This window comes from Schistocerca piceifrons, chromosome X (assembly GCF_021461385.2).
Source record: "Schistocerca piceifrons isolate TAMUIC-IGC-003096 chromosome X, iqSchPice1.1, whole genome shotgun sequence".
Classification (NCBI taxonomy): domain Eukaryota; kingdom Metazoa; phylum Arthropoda; class Insecta; order Orthoptera; family Acrididae; genus Schistocerca; species Schistocerca piceifrons.
In genome coordinates, this window is record NC_060149.1 from 349,571,579 (window position 1) to 349,598,015 (window position 26,437).

At 42.9% G+C, this 26,437-nt stretch overlaps 1 protein-coding gene across 1 annotated transcript in view; it reads right to left on the reverse strand.

Annotated features, from left to right (window-relative positions):
• LOC124722133 (katanin p60 ATPase-containing subunit A-like 1) overlaps positions 1 to 26,437 on the reverse strand; it is a 172,567-nt gene that overhangs the window by 79,402 nt on the left and 66,728 nt on the right. The window contains exon 3 of the mRNA XM_047247337.1: positions 11,394 to 11,535. Within this exon, the coding sequence (XP_047103293.1) occupies positions 11,394 to 11,535 (142 nt within the window). The remainder of the gene's footprint in view (positions 1 to 11,393; positions 11,536 to 26,437) is intronic.

The window sequence follows — 26,437 nt, forward strand, 5'->3', positions numbered from 1 at the left end:
TTGGACTTGTGTAATATAAATTGTCACGATGCTGAGTTCTGTCTGGGAAAGTAATGAAAGCAATTTGATTGTTTTCAAAATTATGCAAACATTGTTGGGAAATTCGGTTTTGCATTGGATTTTGGTAATCATTCCAAATATGTGCAACCTTTTGTGTTAATAATAAAATGGTGAAACCCTCATGTCTCTCTGTTTCTCCATTTAAACACGCTAATCTCCAAAACTATTAGACGAATTTTCGTAGGGTTTTCACAGGTAACACGAAAGTAGCTTGGTGCAATGCACAGACTTTATTTCATCCATATCAGATAACGGAAAAAATATAGTGTGATTTAAAGTTTTATCTAAAACTGTCGTGTATGTATGTTTGTTTGTACATGCTAATTTTCAAAACTACTACACGAATTTTCGTGGGGTTTTCACAGGTAACTTGAGCGTGACCTTTGGCAACATGTCGGCTTTATTTAATTAAAATCGGATCACGGAAAAAAGATATCGGAATTTAAAGTTTTATCCAAAATCGTCTGCTCACCTAAAAGGAGAGGAGGAGCAAACTATTGTTTAATGTACCATCGACAACCACACTCATGCTCATAAATTAAGGATAATTGCAGAATGTGGTGCCACACAACGTGGCACTACACAAAACTGCCGCTAACAGCATAGGCACATAGGGAACACACACGACACAGATCTGTGAGTCCACGGTATTGGTGATAAGTTGAGAAAACCGTCCCGAAACACATGTGCTACAAAACGTCACTGTTTCCTGCATGTACCCCTACATCAATATTGGATATGATCACCAGCCACATGTACACAGGCCGCACAACGGGTTGACATACTCTGGATCAGGTGGTCTAGCAGCTGCTGGGATATAGCCTCTCATTCTTGTACCAGTGGCTGTTGGAGCTCCTGGAATGTCGCAGGGGTTTGAAGACGTGCAGCGATAAGTCGACCGAGAGCATCCCAGACGTGCTCGGTGGGGTTTAGGTCTGGAGAAAAGGCAGGCCACTCCATTCGCCTTATATCTTCTGTTTCAAGGTACTCTTCCATGATAGCAGCTCGGTGGGGCCATCCATTAGGAGGGAGGTGGGGCCCACTGCACCTCTGAAAAGGCGGACATACTGGTGCAATATGACGTCCCGATACACCTGACCTGTTACAGTTTCTCTGTCATAGACACGCAGGAGTGTACGTGCACCAATCATAATCGCACCCCACACCATCAAACCACAATCTCCATACAGGTCCCTTTCAAGGACATTAAGGGGTTGGTATCTGGTTCCTGCTTCACGCCAGATGAAAACCTGGCGAGAATCACTATTCAGACTATACCTGGACTCCTCTGTGTTGGGACCACTGTTCCAATGACCATGTAATGTGTTCTTGACACCAGGCTTTACGGGCGCTCCTGCGACCGGAGGTCAGTGGAATGCACCTTGCAGGTCTCCAGCCGAATAAACCATGTCCGTTCAGTCGTCTGTAGACTGTGTGTCTGAAGACAACTGTTCCAGTGGCTGCGGTGAGGTCCTGAGCAAGGCTACCTGCAGTACTCCGTGGCCGTCTGCGGGCACTGATGGTGAGATATCGGTATTCTTGTGGTGTTGTACACTGTGGACGTCCCGTACTGTAGCGCCTGGACACGTTTCCTGTCTGCTGGAATCGTTGCCATAATCTTGAGATCACACTTTGTGGCACACGGAGGGCCTGTGCTACGATCTGCTGTGTTTGACCAGCCTCCAGTCGCCCTAGTATACTACCCCTCATAACGTCATCAATATGTGTTCTTTGAGCCATTTTCAACAGCAGTCACCATTTGCAGATAGTTGATGGTGAAGCACAGTGGAGCTACATAGTTAATTTAAATGAACTACAGGAGAGTGAAGGCTTGAAGTTTGCTAATTGAGTCACCAACTAGCATGTTAAGTTCCACAATAAGACGATGAATGTCTCTCTTGCTGCTCAAACCCTGAGTTCAAGTGTAGCAGATGCTACTGAATTTCTTGAGTCACATCAACATACAGATTTTCAAGGATCAACTGCAACTGTTACTTTTATCGGAAAAGTAGACAAACTTTTTGAGTTGTTAAATAGCAGAAATATTTTTGCTAAAGGCTTAAAACCACCTTTACATAAATTCAACATTAATTTCTGCCATAATTATTGCGAAGAGATGGAATATTTTTTGAAGTCTATCTCCATTGAAGGTTTATCCATTCTACGGCATCCCCGTAAGACATTTGCTCTGGGTTTCTTGCTGTCTATAAAAAAAGTGTAGGAATGTTTGCTACAGTATGTCTTTCCCATGACACAGACCCATTTCAGCATTTTTTAACGTATAAAGTGTCTCAAGATCAACTGGAATTACTATTTTCATGTATTAGTGGTAAAAGAGGCTGGAACAATAATCCAAAATTTATTCAGTTCCAGTCAGCTCTCAAAGCCATTAAAAATAGCATAAACTCTGGATGTAAGACTAATGTACTTGATTTTGAATCAAACAGTGTGTTTTCAGTTGCTCACTTTAGGTACCGCCATGTTCAAACAGAAAATATAGTGTAAAAGATGCTTCATTGAGACAGTGTTTAGATTATTGTAGTAGACTGAATGACGTAAACCTCAGTAATTATGTTAATACACTCCTGGAAATGGAAAAAAGAACACATTGACACCGGTGTGTCAGACCCACCATACTTGCTCCGGACACTGCGAGAGGGCTGTACAAGCAATGATCACACGCACGGCACAGCGGACACACCAGGAACCGCGGTGTTGGCCGTCGAATGGCGCTAGCTGCGCACCATTTGTGCACCGCCGCCGTCAGTATCAGCCAGTTTGCCGTGGCATACGGAGCTCCATCGCAGTCTTTAACACTGGTAGCATGCCGCGACAGCGTGGACGTGGACCGTATGTGCAGTTGACGGACTTTGAGCGAGGGCGTATAGTGGGCATGTGGGAGGCCGGGTGGATGTACCGCCGAATTGCTCAACACGTGGGGCGTGAGGTCTCCACAGTACATCGATGTTGTCGCCAGTGGTCGGCGGAAGGTGCACGTGCCCGTCGACCTGGGACCGGACCGCAGCGACGCACGGATGTACGCCAAGACCGTAGGGTCCTACGCAGTGCCGTAGGGGACCGCACCGCCACTTCCCAGCAAATTAGGGACACTGTTGCTCCTGGGGTATCGGCGAGGACCATTTGCAACCGTCTCCATGAAGCTGGGCTACGGTCCCGCACACCGTTAGGCCGTCTTCCGCTCACGCCCCAACATCGTGCAGCCCGCCTCCAGTGGTGTCGCGACAGGCGTGAATGGAGGGACGAATGGAGACATGTCGTCTTCAGCGATGAGAGTCGCTTCTGCCTTGGTGCCAATGATGGTCGTATGCGTGTTTGGCGCCGTGCAGGTGAGCGCCACAATCAGGACTGCATACGACCGAGGCACACTGGGCCAACACCCGGCATCATGGTGTGGGGAGCGATCTCCTACACTGGCCGTACACCACTGGTGATCGTCGAGGGGACACTGAATAGTGCACGGTACATCCAAACCGTCATCGAACCCATCGTTCTACCATTCCTAGACTGGCAAGGGAACTTGCTGTTCCAACAGGACAATGCACGTCCGCATGTATCCCGTGCCACCCAACGTGCTCTAGAAGGTGTATGTCAACTACCCTGGCCAGCAAGATCTCCGGATCTGTCCCCCATTGAGCATGTTTGGGACTGGATGAAGCGTCGTCTCACGCGGTCTGCACGTCCAGCACGAACGCTGGTCCAACTGAGGCGCCAGGTGGAAATGGCATGGCAAGCCGTTCCACAGGACTACATCCAGCATCTCTATGATCGTCTCCATTGGCGAATAGCAGCCTGCATTGCTGCGAAAGGTGGATATACATTGTACTAGTGCCGACATTGTGCATGTTCTGTTGCCTGTGTCTATGTGCCTGTGGTTCTGTCAGTGTGATCATGTGATGTATCTGACCCCAGGAATGTGTCAATAAAGTTTCCCCTTCCTGGGACAATGAATTCATGGTGTTCTTATTTCAATTTCCAGGAGTGTAATATTTTGTATTACATAGAAGGATTTGTAGTTAAAAATGTTAAAAAATTTGAAGCGTTGTGAGTGTGCTAGTTTGTTAATTTTTGGTAATGACAAAGTAAGTGACCACACATATTGTAGGAAGCCTTTGTCTGACCCAACTGCTTTCACTCAGCAGGTTTCTAGGAGAGGAATTAAGTTTGCAATTTACAAAATTATTGTTTATTGTGAGAAGAAGTTTCGTGTGTTTGCAAATGTGGAAGATTTCGGTAAAGTTTATTCCCAGTTCGTAAATTCGGTGTCTCACCATTTTTCTATTAATGAAAAAAATATTTTTGGACCTAATGCACATTCTGTAAATTCTGTATTTGACGTAGACGACATGCACGAAACAAAACTTATTAAAGAAATTGCGTCAGTATATATTGGAGTTAGATTAAGAGCAAATGCAAAAAAATGTAACAAATAAGGTCAATGGAAAAAACTGTTCTGTTCGACAGAAGCTGACAAAAATTATTTTGTTTTCAAATGTCTAACGTAAATGAAAAATATAAATTAATGTTGAACTGAAAATTATTTACTTTTAAGTTTTTTTCACCCTTTCCACAAAAGCGAGATCAAAGTATCAGAGGTTTTATCATTCCAAAACTTTTGTTTAAATAGAGGAGAATGGGGATGGTAAAAGTGGACACAAAATAATTTTAATTAAGTGATCTTTTTGTTTTGGGAAAACTGGTCTTATTTATATATATATAAAAACGGTATCAACTTTTACCCTATGCCATTTCAGTTAATGTCAACACTTTACAATGGAGTAAATGTGAACAGATTGCATTTGTTTAGATTTTTCCATTTGGTGATCAAACTATTGAAGAAACATAGAATCACTTTAATGATTCTTTTAGTATGAAAACTGGTTAATCGAAATACATTAAATCTTAAAAATCTGCCTCAAATTGTTTCGAGATAAATCGTGAAATATAAAAACTATCTGTACTAGCCCCACCAACTCCCTACATAGTGCATTTTTTTTCGTATGAAGGTCGTCAGACTTTAACGAAACATGTAATATTAGTTACAATCAAATTACAGAATTGCTGTGACTTCAAGGAAGTTTTGCTTTACAGTTTTTCAGCTGATAATGTGAAGAGGATATTTTTAAACAGTAGGCTACGGTTCTTTATTTTCTGTAGGTATTTAATGCTTCCTGGTCAATTAATTGCCAGACTCAGCAATCAGGGATGTCAAAAATACTTAATTCAGATAAAATGCGATGTTTTGTGCACATAATGATGGCAAAATAAAATTTTACTCGTCTACTTGCGGGACAGCTGTATACTGACAGTTGGATAGGGAGAGACAGATATACGTTCAGCAAAATGGCGGCTAAAGATGTCGAGCGTCTAGATTTCGTAACACATATAGTCCAGTAAAACTGTCAGAAAAAAGCCTGTTCCTTGCAAAAGGTGGGGTAGAAGATTTTATTTTTTTAACTCGTTCATATTGTTAGAAAGGTTACAAAACTAAGTTTTGCCAACAAAATTTCTCATGGGAAAACTTTCTGCAGTTAAAAAACTTCGAAAATTTCATACTTTTTCAGTTTTTTCAAAATACCGCAGTTTCATTTGCTCCTATTGCTTTAACGTCTATTTTCTTTTTTAAAGAGCACAAAATTCTCTACAAATTTGGCTGTTACCATTTTTTTCTACTCCCAGTATCTAAGGCGCTACAGCGCGTCAAAAATAACCAATTTTTCAAATTTTGAGCAAAGTGGTAAATTACCTAATTTTTGAACACTGTTATTTCAGTTTCTATATGTGTAGTATAAACATATTACTCATCATGTTATTCATTGGAATTTACCATCTCACTCTGCTGCAGGGCCAGGACAAACAGCATCATATTCAGTAACTACGAACACATTCACGTCGGATTGCGTGAAGTTTATTTATGTTACAATATGTAATACGATTGCATGCAGGTGCCGTACATTTTCTACAGTTGATTGACGTTAATGATCAGTTATAAGAAAAAGTATGTAGGAATTGTTCTTTAGCGGGCAAAAGCGTATTTATTCTTTGGCGGGCGGAAGGCAATTATCTCTGGTGATTGTTCACAGCGCGCTGACAGCTTTTGGCACACAACAATAAGGGTCTTACAGTTTAGAGTCGCTTCCATTCAATATATGTTGTGGTGCTGAAAATGAGTATGTCTGACATGAATTTGTGTTTCATTTGCGAAAAAACTGTGGTGAGTGGTGGACGCAATGTGAAAAAGAAGCCGGTCGGTGTGGCCGTGCGGTTCTAGGCGCTTCAGTCTGGAACCGCGCGACCGCTACGGTCGCAGGTTCGAATCATGCCTCGGGCATGGATGTGTGTGATGTCCTTAGGTTAGTTAGGTTTAAGTAGTTCTAAGTTCTAGGGGACTGATGTTAAGTCTCATAGTGCTCAGAGCCATTTGAACCATTTGTGAAAAAGAAAGGACTGAGCACACTTATCGATTGTAGTGCTAAACGCAGAGAGTCTGCCCACACCCGTTTTTGAAAACGCTCAGTGAAGTGATGTTGCGTGAAGCATGCTACAAGAAGTACATTAATGAGAGAATGATAGCAGCTAGCCTTCTACATCCTCAGGAACCAACAGGCGTGCTACGACGGTCGCAGGAAAAAGGTCAGTTCAATTTCTAAGAGAAATGCTTCTTAATTGCAAAAGGCAATTCTGATGACTTTTTAACCAAGCAGTTAAGATTGCCATATGCCAAACGAAATTTTGTTTACAAAGTAATGAAATTGGAAGTGCAATCGACAGTATTAGAACAGGCTAAACGACGTTGTGATGAATTTGGTCAACAAGTGATAGAGCGGATTCAAAATGTAAATGATTTGGTTGCTGCAGATGGGCGATACCACAGATTTTGCTACAGAAAGTTCTTTCACCGTGTTTCAGCTACTGGACAGAATCGAGGTAACCGACCTGCAACACAAGTAGATGAAGGCATGGAGGCTATATTTGCCTACCTGGAAACCAGTACGGAAGAATATCAGTTTTCTATGGACGATCTGTTAGAGCAAATACCCACATCATCTCGTCCTGATATTCGAACTGTCAAGGCTCGCCTTTTCCAGAAATATGGTGACGATTTGGTGATGGCTGAAACAGCTTCAAAGCCAGGCACAAGAAGATGCTGACGTTATGATTGTAACATCTGGCATTTCAAGAACCAAAGATTTTGGAAGTGTTGTCATTGTAGGAGATGATGTTGATCTGCTTTTGCTCATGACCGGTTTGGGGCAAGGCACTGAAAACTTATTTTTCTTAAAGCCCGGAAGAGGAAATGCAGAAGACAAGTGGTTTTCCACTGCATCTTACAAGTTTGGCAGTGAATATATTCTGTTCACTCACGCCTTTAGCGGATGTGGTGCAACATCCGCTTCTTTTGGTCAAAGACAAATTAAGTGCTGCAATATTGTTGCGAAAAATGAACACCTAACCTCAGTACTTTGCACGTTCAATAAACCACATGCTACCAGTGAAGAAATAATAACAGCAGGAGAACAGGTTACTATCGCATTGTATAGTGGAGGTGTCAGCAGTTCCGACACACTAGACCATTTGCGGTACCAGCTATTCGCCAAGTGTGCCACAAAAAGCAAACTGAATCTTGCACGGTTGCCATCTACACAAGATGCTGCACAACATCATTCGTTGCGGACTTACCAACAAGTCCAAAGTTCGATGGGAAACTGGAAACCTCCTGAGAAATGGGGCTGGAATCACAGTGACCACGGTCCAATATTCGTTATAATGAGCCAAGATCCAGCACCTGAAGCACTTCTTCACATTGTTTCATGCTCATGCAAGCTGAACTGTGGCGAAGCGCCCTCCTGCAGAAAAGCGGGTTTGAAATGTTCTTCAATTTGCAAGAAGTGTGTTGGGGTCCACTGCGAAAACGTGCCAAAATTTTTATATGAAGACAGTGAAGAAGATGTTGAGGATGTTGAGGAAACCGCTGACGAAATCAACGAACTTGCTGAGGCTGACTCGCTGTTTAAAGAAGAGGTCAATCTGGGATCAACTCTATGTACAGACCCTGAATCCGTAACTCAAAGTATTTCTGGTGACACTGAGGAACCTGGCCCATCAAAACGTTGGAAGTGATGCTCATACCTGTGTCAAGTGCGCTAAAGTGCGATATTACAAGTATTACAAACCCAGAATTGTCAACATTTTTTAGTAACTGACAATGTATTTTAATTGTAATAAAGCTACTTATTTTTAATGTCAACTGTGTGGCCTTTATACACAAGAATAATTACCTACCTAATTAGGTTGCCTATTGCACTAATAATAGTTCAGTTTCCTGAGACAATTTATTTTGTGTGTGTGTGTGTGTGTGTGTGTGTGTGTGTCTTTAATGATGCACATTTATATTTATAGTTTTAGAAATACCAGGGCTGAGGTGGCCCATAGTGAACTTCAGGTAGTGATGTAAGAATCACAATAGTTGGTTGCCCAGCAATCCTCATGTTGCATACAGAGAAATTGAATACCTGAAAGTGAGGTGGTAAATTCCAACATATGGCATGATGTATCGTGTATTTATACTACACAAACAGAAACTGAAAAAATAGTGTTCAAAAATAAGGTATGTTGGCACTATGCTCAAAATTTGAAAGGTATTTTTTGACGCGCTGTAGCGCCTTAGACACTGGGAGTAGAAAAAAATGGTAAGAATCAAATTTGTAGAGAATTTTGTACTCTTTAAAAAAGAAAATAGACATTAAAGCGATAGGAGCAAATGAAACTGAGATATTTTGAAAAAACTGAAAAAAGTCTGAAATTTTCGAAGTTTTTTGACTGCAGAAAGCTTTCCCAAGAATAATTTTGTTGGCAACACTTGGTTTTGTAACCTTTCTAACAATATGAAGGAGTTAAAAAAATAAAATCTTCTACCCCACCTTTTGCAAGGTATATCTGCAATTTGACTGGATTAATAGTGCTGCCTCTAGATTTTTCTTCTTTGAGCTCACTTGTCTCACCTTAGGAGTTCGGATGTTAAATCATCACGGTTTAGTACACCAAACAACAAATAGACTGCGCTGTTAGTTTGGTTGTACACCAAAGAACCAATAGATGGTGCTGTGAGTTTTTTTCTTTCTTTTTAACTGCGCGTAAAAATGCATGTAAGTTCTCGATGGCACACGACAAAATTAGGACTATAGTAGGTATCTTTTCAATTAAATATTGATTTCCCGTGGGCCCTGCACGGAGCCGAGTGTCGCGAAGTTTGGCAAGCAAGACTACTAGTGTGATGCCCAAGTTCGTTGCACGGCCCGTATATCTCGCTGGCTTTGATTTTCAGTTCAGGTCAGTGACAGAGTTACGCGATACAGTCTCATATTTACAAATACAAATCAACAGCGAATTTACTACGTATATATGGATTTACTGGTTTCCGTTTGTGAATTTAAAACTGAACGATATTGCTTTGCTTCTTTCGATAGGTTTGACTTACGTTCTTTGCTAGGAAAGACGAATTTATTAAATTTGCTATGTGATTTGGGTACTCATTACATTTTGCCGGCCGCGGTGGTCTGGCGGTTCTGGCGCTGCAGTCCGGAACCGCGGGAATGCTACGGTCGCAGATTCGAATCCTGCCTCGGGCATGGGTGTGTGTGATGTCCTTAGGTTAGTTAGGTTTAAGTAGTTTTAAGTTCTAGGGGACTTATGACCTAAGGTGTTGAGTCCCATAGTGCTCAGAGCCATTTGAACCATTACATTTTGATTTCGTTTTGTTTACGAAAACGGTCGAGTCTTTCTGAAAACGGTCTCAAGAATCCAGTGAAGATTACGAAGTGGGACTTGCTGCAGGATCTAGATTTTTCTTCTTTGAGCTCACTGGTCTCACCTTAGGGCCCCTCCCATCGGAGGTTTGAGTCCTCTCTCGGGCATGCGCGCGCGCGCGCGTGTGTGTGTGTGTGTGTGTGTGTGTGTGTGTGTGTATTTGAACATCATACTGTAACTCGTTCTCTGGAAGCTACTCTGCAGGTGAAGTGCAACATAACTCTGATGGAGAGCGTCATGCATTATCATCTCGCTCCTCAGAACTTTTCACTCGCAGAGGGTTAAAGTTACTTTTCTTCAACGTAACATTATAGAAGCGGAAATTTTGACGGGAAATAACACAGGCGAGTGAGTGTTCATACCCTGAATCTCACTTATTCCTGTCAATTCACGATTTCGCTTTAAACATGTACAATTCTTCGTAAGCTTATGTTATGCCATGACCGTAAACAAAGTACGAGGCCAGACGCTGTGTGTTGTGGGTATTGACCTTATTGTCAGCTGCTTTTTCATTGGCAACTCTATGTGACTCTCTCCTGTATTAGTCAAGTAAACAACCTCTCCGTTCATGTCTCGTATCATATTACTTCAAACAGTGTATACATCGAAGTCTTGCCGCGCGGAGTGACCGCGTGGTTTGAGGCGCCATGCACAGATTGCGCGGCCCCTCCCGTCGGAGGTTCGAGTCCTCCCTCGGGCATGTGTGTGTGTGTGTGTGTGTGTGTGTGTGTGTGTGTGTGTGTATGTGTGTATTTGAACATCGAAACCTTATGCGACAAAAAATTCTGCACGTACGAAGTCTCGGGCACAGGTGTAAATGAATACCCAAGAAATGCTGGGTTTCTCAGCTAGCATTACATAAAGGTTGTCACAGTTTTCCACTGAAACTATAATCTCCACTTTTACACCATATACATATGAGGTAAAATATTTCATTCACCTTTCATTGCCAGTCTTCAAATTACACGTTATATGGATGTTTTCAACTGTGGTTCAGTTTCGATACATTAGATAATCTTTAGAAGTAGTATGGTCACGTTTGAATTCAGTCGTTTACTCCTGATCCCTTGAAAATGAAGAAACTCAGTCCTGATAAGCCTTCATCAATCTTAGACGAATTGCCACTGCCGATTTCTAAAATAGTAGGAAAGATTAACCCTATAATATTTACGGTGAACCAGTATTCCATTTCAACAACTGCAACAAAACATGTACGACTGCTATAAAAAGCTACACAAAGAACAATTCTGCATATCAAGTTCATATTCAACTTACACGTATTAACATAAGAAATACAAAATGTCATTGATATGTAAGTCGTATTTGTGGTAGGCCGAGAAAATTTCACCTGTGACCACAGAGTAGAATGTCAGTTCACACAGCTGTACTTTAGCTCTGTTTAATGTAGTGTAGCCTAGATCTTAGAGCAGTGCAATAGAATTACAAGAAAATACCAGTCCAGGAAACATTACTCGTGCGGCGATTGAATTTGGTGTCCGTGGACGTACCGTGTTTGAGGTGTTATTGCAGGTAAAGCTGGCTGCAAATCTGGATCCCGTCTGCGAAGTGAGGCTACCCACTGGTCGGCTGGCATTCTATTGAACCCAGATGGCGCTTCACTTTTCTGTGTAGAGGTGTTTGAAGTATGACCTGTTTGAAGTCAGAGTACACCAACAAGGACTTGTAATGAATTGTTACATAAACATATAATAGAGTTATGTTCTATGCAAATCAGAAAATTACAATACTTTCATTTAAACAGTGGTCCTGTTACTTTATTTATTAAATACTAGGGACGTTCAGTAAGTAAAGCAACTTATTTTTTTCTGAAAGCAGGTTGGTTTTATTCGGGATTCCAATACACCATATTATTTCTCCACTCTCTTGGCTATATAACCCTATTTTTTAAACATAATCTCCTTTCAATGCAGTAATCTTACGCCACCCTACTGGGAGGGCCTGTAAGCTCCCATGGTAGCACTCCACTGGTGTAAGTTAAGACCAACGTCTTGCTGTGTCATAACCTCCACATCATCCACGTATTGCTTCCTGTGGAGTGCATCCATCATTAGCCATAGATGGAAGCTCTTTATGGTCTTCTATTAGGTGACGCGAAACCCTGTGGGCACAAACCTCTGAGTACCCCAGATGGTGGACAACTGTGTCAGCACTACCAACAGAGACGTTCAGTTGAGTAGCGAAGTGTTTGTGATCCGTCGATAACCTCGGATGAGAATGTCTGCGTGTTCCAGTATTGTAGGAGTCACAGATGTGTGCGGTTAGCCGGTATGGATGAGATGGAACAGCTTTGCACGACCTCGTTGCGATGATGACAGATGCCTAGCTTAACAAGTCACCGTGCCTTAGTCACAGCCAGGTCTCCGTAGGCATACTGCAAGCACCTATGAGCATCTGCGATGCTCTGGTTTTCCGCCAAAAGAAACTCAGTGACAGCTTTCTGCTTAGAACGCGACTCACCAGGAAAGTACTTGGGCCCGAACAAACACAAATACACCAAAATCGTGTGAGAAATAATGTAAAGGTTTGTTGTTGCACTAGTGATACTCCCGCATCTGCAAAACTCTGCAGTCGTCCGTTAGAGGCCTCTGCGTATGCCATGCCGCATTGCACACTGACCTGCCGGTACGCCAGTCGGGACCAGTAGGGACGGTGCGGTGTACCTCTGAAGTTGCGTTTTGTGACATTATTTGTGTATTGAAGCGTCAGATGGCTCGGCGATTGGTAATCAATCCTGCTAATGTATTGCGATTGGTTGAGATGAAGTTACGAAGAACCCTTCTTCGTGAAGATGGTACTGGTGTAGAAGACGAATCAAATGGTTCAAATGGCTCTGAGCACTATGCGACTTAACTTCTGAGGTCATCAGTCCCCTAGAACTTAGAACTACTTAAACCCAACTAACCTAAGGACATCACACACATCCATGCCCGAGGCAGGATTCGAACCTGCGACCGTAGCGGTCGCGCGGTTCCAGACCGTAGCGCCTATAACCGCTTAGCTACCCCGGCCGGCAGAAGACGATCATTCGCATGTTTTCTGGTATCTGTTATAGTGCAGAAATATGAGCATAAGTTAAAAACAGATACTGTTGTAACACTAACACATAATGATGATGATAGGAATGATAATGACGAACAACTCATTGCAAACGGTAGTGCTACGGCAAGTGCGGGAAGAGGCGATGGAAGCAGTGACAGTGAATACCAACTGTCTCCCAAGCAGAAGGTTAAAGTTGCAAGTATCACCACGGCGTTTGATGACAACACACTGGAGAACATATACGATGATTATTACGTAAGAGGTTTCGACACATACGACAAGCTTCTGAAAAGATACCCTAAACTGAAGTCTAAAAGCAATATTAAAAACATACTGGATTACGTGGCAAAGAAAAGAGAAGGAAATACAGTTTTCAAAGGAAATCGTACACTGTGTTCAAGACCATCAAGGAGCGTGTAATGGCGAAATTCGATGAAGCGCGAGAATGCGGTTCCGCCGTTCACTATTGGCATTTACAACATTCGGAATTGGACGTAGCCCGAAATCTCGGGTGTAGAAACTTTACAGTTTCACTAGGATTTATTACTAATTTGAAAAAGGAGTTTAGGATAACATCACGCCGTATCACTGTGCTCCAAGCACGAAAAGATAAGGATGACGAAGAAGAGCTGATTGAAAGAGCTCAAACGTTTGTTGCTGACGTCAATGAGCATATCACGAGAGAAAATATCGATATTAGTTCTGTATGGAACTGTGATCAGTCAGCTCAGCTATGAACTTTCTTGTGACAGAACACTATCCGTGAAAGGGGAGAGAAACACTATCGCAATGTTGCAATCAGTTAACTGTGCAACACATAGTTACACGATCGATATTGCTATATCAGTGGACGGACGATTGGCAGACAAACTCTATATTTCCTTCCACGAATCCAGTGGAAAGTTTGGACCCCGCGTGTCAAGGGAAATAGAAACGCGGTGCCCTCCAAATGTCGTCGTCGATGCAAGTGTGAGTGGGAAGATGACGAAACAACATCTGAAGACGTTTTTTCTGTCAGTTTTGAATCCACATTTGTCGAGAAAGTCATTAGTACTTTGTGACTCCTGGTCTGGACATAAGGATGAACGAGTACTACTGGAAGCATCTGGTGGAAAACATGTAGATTTAAAAATCATTCCGCCTAAAACTACAAAATATGCACAACCTCTGGATGTGTATTTCTTCAGGCAATATAAAACACATGCCAAGACAATAACAGACTACATTAAACTACGTTCCAGTAATATGCAGCCGAAATTGCACAGCAGATTCTTTATCATGAATATGCATTCTGTCATTTACAATCAGTTATCTGCGGGAGTATACAGACCAAAGCTTCGCTACACGTGGCAGAACGCTGGCTACGATATTGGTGAACCATCCAACAACTTCAAAAGTGTCATTGACGTGGCCTTCAACACTGATATTATAGAATGTGCAAATACGCCATGCGATCAACTTGCATTTCTTCACTGTGCGTTTTGCAGTCATTCGTATTGCTCGGAGCATTTTATTGACATTCCGCATTTACATTTATAGTTAAGATTGCTGCATTGCGTATGGCGTCTACAATTACATCTACAGTGATATCTAGAGCATGACTGCAGAGTTTTGCAGAAAAACGACACCCACCAGCACATTCAGTGGTACATAATGGTCCTGTAACCAAACGTTCATACAGATCTGTTTGTTCGAGCCCAAGTACTTTCCTGGTCAGTTACCGATATAGTTTAGAAGGTTGCGTACAGGGGCACTATCTATCGGAACGTCATGAACTATATGGGCTGAAGCGGGAATATTCCACAATGTCCCACAACAAATTCCACATTTTTTCATCTGAAATTGGCCGAAAAAAGTGTCGTATTGCTTATCTAACACCCCTCTTATGTTACAACTTATTAAAATAAACAAAGAAAGAGAACAAGATTCCACTTAGAATGAGCTTTTCTGTCTTACTACCTCAGAGTAGCTAGAGCGAAATAAGGAAGACGAATGAAACAAATATTGCCATAATTAAAAATTTGTACTCACCCCCCCGCCCATTGCCGCGCCTCTATCACTGTATCCCTCCTTCTCTCCACCTCCACACCCTCCATCTCATTCATCAGGGCAATTTCCAGCGCCTCCCCCTCCCGGATGATGAACTTCGCCGTAACATCTACCCTTCCTTCAACTATAACCTGGCCTTGCCCCCCCCCCTGCCCAGGGCCCCCTTTTTCCTCTTCCCTCCTTCTCCCAGAGCGGATTTTCCTCCTTCCGCCCCCCCCCCCCCCCCCTGAGACCCTGCACCCCATACTTGCCTCTTTCCTTCCCACATCCCTCCCTACCTGGCCCTCTTCGGCGCGCCCCCGTCGATCTCCCCCCCTCTCTTCCCCTCCCACCCTCCCAGTCTCCCTCATCTCCTTGCGCCTGGCAGATCCACCGTTTTGATCATCGTCAGAGTACCACGTCAGTGTTGTGTTTAGTGCTGTTTCTCCTGTGCGTCGAGAGGTGTGATTTTAATTGTGTGCTGGCATTGTACTTCGTGTCACTGTCAGTGTTTGTTTGTGCTACGCCATCCGGCGATACTTTTATGCTCTGGTCATACTATGCCTTGTGTTCCTTTAACTGTCCCAGTGTGTAGTTTTTTGTGTGCACTACTTTTTTACAGTTTTTATCTCCATTTTACAGTCGCCCCTTTTTTGTCTATTGTCTTCCATGATGTTCTCCCTTTTTTAAATCTATGTTCATCATGTTTTCTCCTTTTCATATTTTTAAATGTCTTCTATTGTTTGTTCTATGTCTTTCGGCTGAGGAGCAGCGCATATGCTGCTGCCAGCCCACCCCGATGGGGAATTGAAATACAATAAAGGGGGAAAAAAATTTGTACTCATTTCTCTGTCACCTGTAGTACCTTTAATGCATCCTTATACTGAGCTGAAAATGTACATTTTCTGTCAAAATAAGTTCAGATTTGATTTCTCTCCGCTGTTGTATTTTCATACGTGCTTTGTAGGAAAAAATGACAGCCTTCCAGTTTTCCGAGAAATTGATTTGTATGTGACAGCCCTGCGGTAACTTATATGATAAGTAATTTTCTATATTTGAAGCTATCCACAGCAAAGTACTAGAATAGCAGGTCAGAAATTAGATGTAGGCATTTGCAGCATGTTAGTGCAAGAAAAAATGCACAATGGAGTGACAGCACTAGGTGACTTTCGTAACATTACCTAGAAACAGTATCAGCGTTTGTTTGTGTGGCCATCTTCCGCAGCAAACATATAAATACTTGTTTTGCAAACCAAACTGCCTTTTCCTGCTGCTCTGACGTGAAGTGAGCTACAGAAACAGCGCGTTTGACATTGCTAACACTAGTGGAATCCAATTGGTAATTCGGTTCTAGGAGAGTAACTGCTCTCCCAAGTACTAGTACTATGAAAACCAAGGAAAAGAGACTGTGAACACAGTTTTGTCGAGAGACAAAACTGCAGTTCGCCGCACGGGATTAGCCGAGTGGTCTGAGGCGCTGCAGTCATGGACTGTGCGGCTGGTGCCGGCGGAGGTTCGAGTCCTCCCTCGGGCATGGGTGTGTGTGTTTATCCTTAGGATGATTTAGGTTACGTAATGTGTAAGCTTAGGGACTGATGCCCTTAACAGTAAAGTCCTATAAGACTTCACACACATCCGAACATTTTTGAGAACTGCAGTTCTAGGGACTAAGACACACTTCCTGAAAATAAAACAACAGTAACGAAAAGAAGGCACAGTGGAGCAGCCTCAGAGAGAACAAGAAGCAAGGCTTAGAGTTTAACGACCCATTGACGTTAAAGCCGTTAGAGACAGCGCAGTAAATCATTTAGAAAAGAATGAGGGTGAGAAATGTGACCTACTTGAGAATCCTGTCTCGGCATTTACCTAAAGGGAAACCAGCTAAAACTTAGACTAGGATGGCTGGAAAGGGGCTTGAGTTAAGGTTACTCACTGCGCCACATTACCCATTCAACATGCATTGAAAGGCAAAGATCAGTAGCTTCCTGTGACTCGTGATGGTTTTCCATGACTAAGAAATGTATAGAGGTAGCGATGTAACTAAGAAATGCCACGAAGAGTGGTAGTGTAATGATTTCCGAGGAGTACTTTTGATCCTTGCAGTCCTACAGTCAGAGGGTGAAATTCATTGTGTTGCAGTAACTCACAAGCTTGACTATGTTTGAAGCGGTGATAAGATGGTTCAAATGGTTCAAATGGCTCTGAGCACTATGGGACTCAACTGCTGAGGTCATTAGTCCCCTAGAACTTAGAACTAGTTAAACCTAACTAACCTAAGGACATCACAAACATCCATGCCCGAGGCAGGATTCGAACCTGCGACCGTAGCGGTCTTGCGGTTCCAGACTGCAGTGCCTTTAACCGCACGGCCACTTCGGCCGGCTCGGTGATAAGACACAGAGGTAAGTATGTACACTGATAAGACAAAACATTAAGACCATTTGTTTACTTGCGTGTTGGTCCACCTGTAGATCGCAATACACCGCCGATTCTGCGTGTCATGGTTCGACAAGACTTGGTAGGTGTCTTGATGCATGTATCGACAGACGTCTATCCACAGGTGACGCAGTTCCTACAAATAACGGGATGGTGGTTTTTGGGCGAGGAGCTGATGCTCGACTGCATCCCAGATATTTTCCATCGGGTTCAGAACAAGTAAATTTGCCGGTCAAGTTGCGTTGCGACAAGGACAGTTACAGAGCTCGAAGGTATCGTCGCCGTCAGTGAAGACATCAAACAAGAAGGAATACAGGTTTTCCATAACAATGTTCACGCATACCATACCTGTCACCGTGTGTTCGACTACTATCACAGATCCCGTGGAAGCCCAGGTGAATGTCCCCCATAGGATAATACTGCCTGCGACCATGGCCCATTGCTTGCTTCGTGCATACTAGCTGCCACAAGATAGTATGAGTCATCCGACCGGTCGACACGTTTCCAACGATCCACGGTCTAATTTCGATGATAACTTTCCCACAGTAATCATAACTGACGATGTTGTTGGATCAACATGGGAAGACGTAGGAGTCGTCTGCTGCAGAACCCTATGTTCAGCAATGTGCGCTCAACAGTGTGTTCTGAAGAACTTGAGCCTGCATCATCACTGTACTCTGTACTCAGATCTGCCACATGTTGTTGTTGTTGTGGCCTTCAGTCCTAAGACTGGTTTGATGCAGCTCTCCATGCTACTCTATCCTGTGCAAGCTTCTTCATCTCCCAGTACCTACTGCAACCTACATCCTTCTGAATCTGCTTAGTGTATTCATCTCTTGGTCTCCCTCTACGATTTTTACCCTCCACGCTGCCCTCCAATGCTAAATTTGTGATCCCTTGATGCCTCAAAACATGTCCTACCAACCGATCCCTTCTTCTAGTCAATTTGTGCCACAAACTTCTCTTCTCCCCAATCCTATTCAATACCTCCTCATTAGTTACGTGATCTACCCACCTTATCTTCAGCATTCTTCTGTAGCACCACATTTCGAAAGTTTCTATTCTATTCTTGTCCATACTAGTTATCGTCCATGTTTCACTTCCATACATGGCTACACTCCATACAAATACTTTCAGAAACGACTTCCTGACACTTAAATCTATACTCGATGTTAACAAATTTCTCTTCTTCAGAAACGATTTCCTTGCCATTGCCAGTCTACATTTTATATCCTCTCTACTTCGACCATCATCAGTTATTTTACTCCCTAAATAGCAGAACTCCTTTACTACTGTAAGTGTCTCATTTCCTAATCTAATTCCCTCAGCATCACCCGATTTAATTTGACTAAATTCCATTATCATCGTTTTTCTTTTGTTGATGTTCATCTTATATCCTCCTTTCAAGACACTGTCCATTCCGTTCAACTGCTCTTCCAAGTCCTTTGCTGTCTCTGACAGAATTACAATGTCATCGGCGAACCTCAAAGTTTTTTCTTCTTCTCCATGAATGTTAATACCTACTCCGAATTTTTCTTTTGTTTCCTTTACTGCTTGCTCAATATACAGATTGAATAACATCAGGGAGAGGCTACAACCCTGTCTCACTCCTTTCCCAACCACTGCTTCCCTTTCATGCCCCTCGACTCTTATAACTGCCATTTGGTTTCTATACAAATTGTAAATAGCCTTTCGCTCCCTGTATTTTACCCCTGCCACCTTTAGAATTTGAAAGAGAGTATTCCAGTCAACATTGTCAAAAGCTTTCTCTAAGTCTACAAATGCTAGAAACGTAGGTTTGCCTTTTCTTAATCTTTCTTCTAAGATAAGTCGTAAGGTTAGTATTGCCTCACGTGTTCCAACATATCGTCTGCCACATATCGTCGGATATCGTGACATACAGAGCGAGCACGCCTCCGGCCATCATGTTCTATGATGTGGCGTAGACTACCGACACCTCATCATCTACTCGTGGCTTCACCATTCTTCAACCACTTTTCATACGTATATGCTAATAACATACCATAGAACCTGGCGACTAGCTCCGTTGTTTCCAAGATGCTCGTTTCCAGGCGACTTTCCATAACAATTTGCCCTTTGTCAAAATCACTTACGTCACTGCGTTTCTCCTTGCGGCTCATATCGTTGCTAGAATGGTTCCTCATTCGTATTCTCTATAATTATACAGCGTTATTCTAAAGTACATCCGGGTTTTCAGAAGACATACAGAAAGTAGACACATATGAGTGGAGAGAGCATTTTCCCAAGTTTTAAATTCACTTTACAGATGCTAAATATGGGCACAGTTTGTGGCAAGGCAAATGTTAATACGTGCGTGCAGTGCACTTAGGTTGCTGCTGCCGTTGCTACTTGGGAAGGTGCAACGGTAGCAGTCCTCTTTGGAGATCTGTTCAGTGGGTTGCGTATCTGCAGGCGTAAACAAATTCGATGCAACAATCCGGAGTGGATGGTTTACGAGTATCTACACTGATGGAGAAAAACCGCAACACGAAGGAGTTGTGCTACTTAAAAGCAAGTTGGCAGGCCTGCAGCCAATCTGTCTGCGTGCTAGACACGCTGTACCTATACATGGAGTTGTGGTCTCGGGTGCGATTTCGTATGACAACAGGAGCACTCTCACGGTTATATTACGCACCCAGACTGCCAAACTGTTCGTCAGTCTACGTTAATTATGTTTTGATGTTGCGATTTTTTCCATCATTTTATGTTCTGATTTGCCTACCCCCTGATACTGCACTCTGCACTCTGCAACTACTTCACGGCATGTTTTACTGATCGAAATTTGGAGGGATATTCTGTATGCGTCATTTTATTGTGATGTCTTGTAGAGGTACGGAGCTGCTTGTGAATAACTCTATATACTTTCATTACTGCGTCACATGAATGCGTCATTCTACATCTGTATCTACACTTCGCAAAACACTGTGAAGCGCATTGCAGAGGGCACGTCCCATTGTACTAGCTATTACCGCTTTTTCCCTTTCCATTCATGCGTGGAGCGTAAGAAGAACGATTGCTTAAATGCCTGTGTACATGATGTAAAAAGTCTAACACTGTCTTCGCAATATGTACGGGAGATATACGTAGGGGGTTGTTACATACTCCTCGATTCATCACTTTAAGTTGGTTCTAGAAACTTTCCAGACGGGTTTTCACAGGATAGTTTGCGTCCATCGCAAACGTGTGCCAGTTCAGTCTCCTTTGTGGATTGAATGCATTTCCCTAGAATCCTACCAGTGAACAGCGCAGTATTACGCCTGCTATACCTAGCCTGTGTGATCGGTTCATTTCATACCCCTATATACTGTTACATCCAGCTATTTGCATGAGATGACCAATTCAAACTGTGACTCTTTTATATTATAGTCATAGAAAACTAACTTCTTTTTGTTTTTTGAAGTGCACAGTGTTTAATTTCGCGCACTTTGAAATCTTATCAGTATTTGACTGAATGTTTGTGCGGATTCTTTCAGGTAGTACTTCATTATATAACTGTCATCTGCGAGGTTACTGTTAATATTGTCCGCAGTGTTATTAATAAACAATATAAATAACAAGGGTCCCAACCCACTTTCCCAGAGCACGGCCGAAGTTACTTCTACATCTGTTGATGACTCTGCTTCCAAGATAACTGCTCCGTGCTCCCTCCAAAACATCCTCAATCCAGTCACTAATTTTGCTTGATACACAATACCCTCGAACTTTTGCTAATAAGCGTACATCTACGTCTACATCTACGTGATTACTCTGTTATAAAGTGCCTGGCAGAGGGTACAATGAAACACTTTCAAGCTGTCTCTCTACCGTTCCACTCTCGAACGGCTCGCGGGAAAAACTAGCACTTAAATTTTTCTGTGCAGGCCCTGATTTCTCTTATTTTATCGTGACGATCATTTCTCCATATGCAGGTGGGTTCCAACAGAATGTTTTCGTAATCGGAGAAGAAAACTGGTGATTCAAATTTCATGAGAAGATCCCGTCGCAACGAAAAACGCCTTTGTTTTAATGACTGCCTCTCCAATTCGCGTAACATGTCTGTGGCAATATCTCCCCTATTTCGCGATAGTACAAAACGAGCCGCCCTTCTTTGAACTTTTTCGATGACATACGTCAGTCCCACCTGATGCGGATCCCACACCGCACAGCAATACACCAAAATAGGGCGCACAAGCGTGGTGTAAGCCGTCTCTTTAGTAGACCTGTTGCGCCTTCTAAGTGTTCTGTCAGTGAATCGCAGTCTTTGGTTTGCTCTACCCACAACATGATCTATGTGATCGTTCCAGTTAAGGCTATTTGCAATTGTAATCCCTAAGCATTTAGTTGAATTTACAGTCTTAAAATTTGTGTCTTATCGCGTAATCGAAATTTAGCGGATTTCTTTTAGTACTCACGTGAATAAATTCACCCTTCTCTTTATTCAGGGTCAGTTGCAACTTTTCGCACCGTGCATATATTTCATCTATATTTTGCAATTCGTTTTGGTCATCTGATGGCTTTGCAATACGGTAAATGACAGCATCATCCGCAAACAATCAAAGAGGGCTACTCAGATTGTCTCCTATGTCGTTAATATAGATCAGGAACAATAGAGAGCCTATAACACTATCTTGGGAAACGCCCGATATACTTCTGTGTTACTCTATGGCTTTCCATCTATTACTACGAACTGTGACCTTTCTGACAAGAAATCACGAATCCAGTCGCACGACTGAGGTGATGTTCCATAGGCACGCAGTTTGGTTAGACGACACTTGTGAGGAACGGCGTCGAAAGCCTTCTGGAAATCTAACTATGTGGAATCAATGTGACGTCCCCTGTCGATGTGGACTGTGGTGTGTTCAAAGCAATTCCGGCATCAATATGGGGAGTCTGGGGAGGACTGAGTATCTTAAAGTGGCGTCGATATTTTCATCAGGACGGTCTCGCCGCCACCTCAACGGCCATCGCGGTCGACCCGATGCAGTGCGTGGTTATGGATGGTCACTCTGTCAGTGTCGGTCATGCGCGGCTCAGAAAGGCACGCCACATCATTTCCGTTGCGACGAAGCAAGTGCTCCAATTCGTACTTCTTGTCAGAAACGCTAGTGGATATCCAGTTTAGGGTATGGAATGCCCTCAGTCTAACCTGAGCCATCACTGAAGACAGTTATGACAGCGTCAGCCACAATGACGACCTAGGAAAACTTGTCAGTGAGGGCCCGTAGTTTCGTGATGGTTTGCGTCGTAACTCGTGGATACTAAATTCTTTAAACAAATCTTTGATTTATTTCAGGGTTCCTGCGAATTCTGATGGTTTTGCAGCTGGTAGTGGGCCCCGGAGTTGTGTCGTTTTGATAACGGTGGGGTGGAGAAGCAATTTCGGCGTTAAATCCGCTGCGGACTCGTTCTGGCCGCTGCTGCTGACTGGTGACAGTTCATTAAAGCGGGAAACTGTTCGGGGGTTGAGGTGTACATGGTTAGGCGTGTTGCAGTGGTGAGTGTGTCTTGCACGGAGCTGCAGTACCGGTATGTCGTGAACTTTCCAATATTTTAACGTATTTTGGCACTGGCTATAATGTGCTCGATGTGCTTCGCCAAATGGCACTCACGTTTGCTGAGTTATTCCTCAGTGTGACACATTTTCGAGACAGGTGATTCCCAGCGTACGTTACGCACGCTGGTTTCACGTGACACTGCTGTGCGTCATGATAAAATACCTCAGAGCGTTAGTACTGCGTGGGACCTTCAAATTCCTCGTAGTTCGTAACTGTCACCTTAAGGCGCTATAAGTTGGTAGGTCGACAAGTTCTTGTGTTTGTTCAATTAGGTCGCCAGGAACCGGAGCTGCCTAATCCTGCCTTCATTTGGACGTTCAGTGGTGGACACTTGGTCATGACTTTCACGCTGTCTACGGTGAAGTTCTCGGGAAGCGCTGCCACTATGGCTCTGTTTTCAGATCTGTCAGGCCGGATGTCACGGATGACCACCTGAATCTTGTATTTCTGTCCAGTAGGATATATGTAGAATTAGAAACTTTGTTTCCCAAAACCTTGGAGAAGGAATATATTGTCTTTCAAGGTGTCTGCCGGAAACCTAAACGTTTTAGGTTTGAACGCTGTCTTCAGCTGACCAGTGAGACCAGTGGGTAGCTCACTGAGTTCCTCGTAGTTGCTGGTCGTGCATCGACAGGTGGGGTAGCCTCCCAATGGCCGTCTTTTATCATATCTCTTCGTTAATTCACTCCTCAGCAAGCAGTGATAACTAGTTGCTGGTCGGAACGTTGTCAGTCATCTGAGGAGTGTCCTATGCGCCCATGTTGTCGTCAGAGTCTTTTGAGTCAGACTCTTCTATTCCCTGGGTGCCAGCATATCGATTTCACTCCTCCCTCTGTTACTGAATAATTTCGCGCGCTTTGTGCTTAATGTGCTCACTAGTCCTGTAACGAACGCGGTAAACAAAGTTTCTGTAGTGTTCAGCGAGTGAATCAGCATGGGCGCTAAGCAGTTACGAGACCAATGATTTATCACCAGTTACCCTTAGAGCTACTTCAAGGTAGGTTTCATGTGTTTAATACACGCATTGTTCATCCTTTCTCACATGTTATTCGAGAGAGGAATGATCGTATTCGGAGAAAACGGTATGGAGTGCATGGAACAAACACCGCATCTAAAAAAGAAAATAGCGACAGCTCAAGGAATAAAAGTTATTTTGTCATCCTGCCACTGAATTGTCTGCAAAGAAAGAGGGCGGTAATGACGTATTTAAAAAAAAACATGCATCTATCATTGCTTTGTAGTCCATGTTTAAAAAAAGAAAATCATGACTGACAGTAGAAAAAAGTATTTTGTAAAAAAATATTACATTTCTTTCCAAACACTGGAGTCTGTGTCTATCATTAACCCCCGTCACTGTTCCATGTGTTGACCTGTGATCTTGCAATGTAAATCACTTAAATATGTTAGCCGGTCGGTGTGACCGAGCGGTTCTAGGCGCTACAGTTTGGAACCGCACGACCGCTACGGAAACACAGTGGCGTTTGAGCCTGACGGAATAACTACATTTAATGGTAGTTCACTTGAAAACGTTGTAAACTTACAGTTGTACATCAAAAAATACGTGGAGTGCATTAACAATATTTACTTGCACATCTATATGAGCAGACATTAATAAAGAGTGGAAGCCATCTTAAATTAATTCGAAATAAATTCACTGTTTGCAAATATCTTGGCATTGGCTGACTTACTATCTGTTAGTGAGATATAAGAACTTGTGCCGGACAAGGACTCGAACCTGCTTATCGCGAAAAGTCGCCTTAACCACTATGGCTATCCACGCACGCCTCCCGAACGGACCCATACTTCCATATGTCCGCTATCTATATCCCTATGACATGGTCCTGTATATTCATCACTTAATGCTCACAGCTTTACTCAGTATTCCCGCACCGGTGAGGACGAGACTGTGAGGAATCGAGACCCTTACCATCACAGTGGCATGTAATATTTACTTTCGTGTCTGGATGAATAGACGTTAATGACGACTTACAGCCGTCCGAAATTAATTAGAAAGCCTACCATCAGCTCTGCCTCATAGACCGACTCAAACTTTCACTGTATAGGGATGCAGACAGTGTGACATATGGAAGTTTATGTCGGTCCGGGAAGTGTGCATTGATAGCTGAAGCTGTTAAGGCGACCGCTCGTCATCATTGGGAAATTCGAGTACGAGTGCCGGTCCAGCATAAATTCTCTTACAGGAAAAAAATTAGATACGTATTACAATTCGGGATCTGATTACTGGTTGGAAAAAGAATGAGAAGATTCTGATGCAGATTAAATTGTAATTTAAAATTAGCTAGAAATTATCAAAATTACGCCAAAAAGATGAAGGAAGAAATGTATCTTGCATGTAAATATGTATGCAACAATTAATAAAGATTTTGTACAAGAATATTTGTTTTCATATTCAATACACTGTCAAGAATGGGTTGGTTTCTTTGACACCGAGTTGAGATTCGGATTCCCCCGCCAAAGTTGTGTACCTACAAAATATTTGCAAGAACACTCCTTCTTCTTCACCATTATCATTTTCTTCCAAATAACTGCTCAGGAAAACTTTAGTCAACACAATGCTAGCTGTCAAAGCTACCCCTTGCACACAATAAAAGTGCACATTACATCCACACGAACTTCCTGTCGCATTATACATTCCATCATGTCACTGAATGCTGATCAGTTATCTGACATATTCGGTCTATGGCAAAATACAAAGCTTCATATACCCTTCCCAGGTCACATTAAATTTTATTTAATCATATACAACGTTGGGCGACATGCATGCGATCGTTTAGTTGGCGTCACGGATTTTCTAAACAAACTCCAATGGTAGACATTACAAGAGTGGCGTTGTGTTTCACAGAAAGGTTTACTGTAGAAAATCCGACAGAGTATGTTCGGAGAAAGATGTATTATTTCCTGCCACATACATCTCGTAGGATGTTCACAAAGAGGAAATCAGAGGATTCAAATTCAAATTGCTCTGAGCACTATGGGACTTAACTTCTGAGGTCATCAGTCCCCTAGAACTTAGAACTACTTAAACCTAACTAACCTAAGGACATCACACACGTCCATGCCCGATGCAGGATTCGAACCTGCGACCGTAGTGTTCGCGCGGTTCCAGACTGTAGCGCCTAGAACCGCTCGGCCACTTCGGCCGGCGGAATCAGAGGAATTAGAGATAATACTAAGGCTTACCTACAATCATTCTTTTCATGCACCATTCACAAATGGAACGGGGATGGCGTTAAATGATAGAGGTAGCAGAAGTTCCGTTTCTGGAACGAAATGTAAGTAATGGATTTGTTTCTATAATAACTGTATTCTAAAGTCAGTCACGATTTTATTTTTTAAACACCGCCCGTGTTTCGACCTGTCAGTGGTGATTGTGATGCATTCCGTGCTGTCTTCTTCAAATATAACCATTCCACTCTTGAACAGTACACGAGAACAAATTAACAATGCATGAT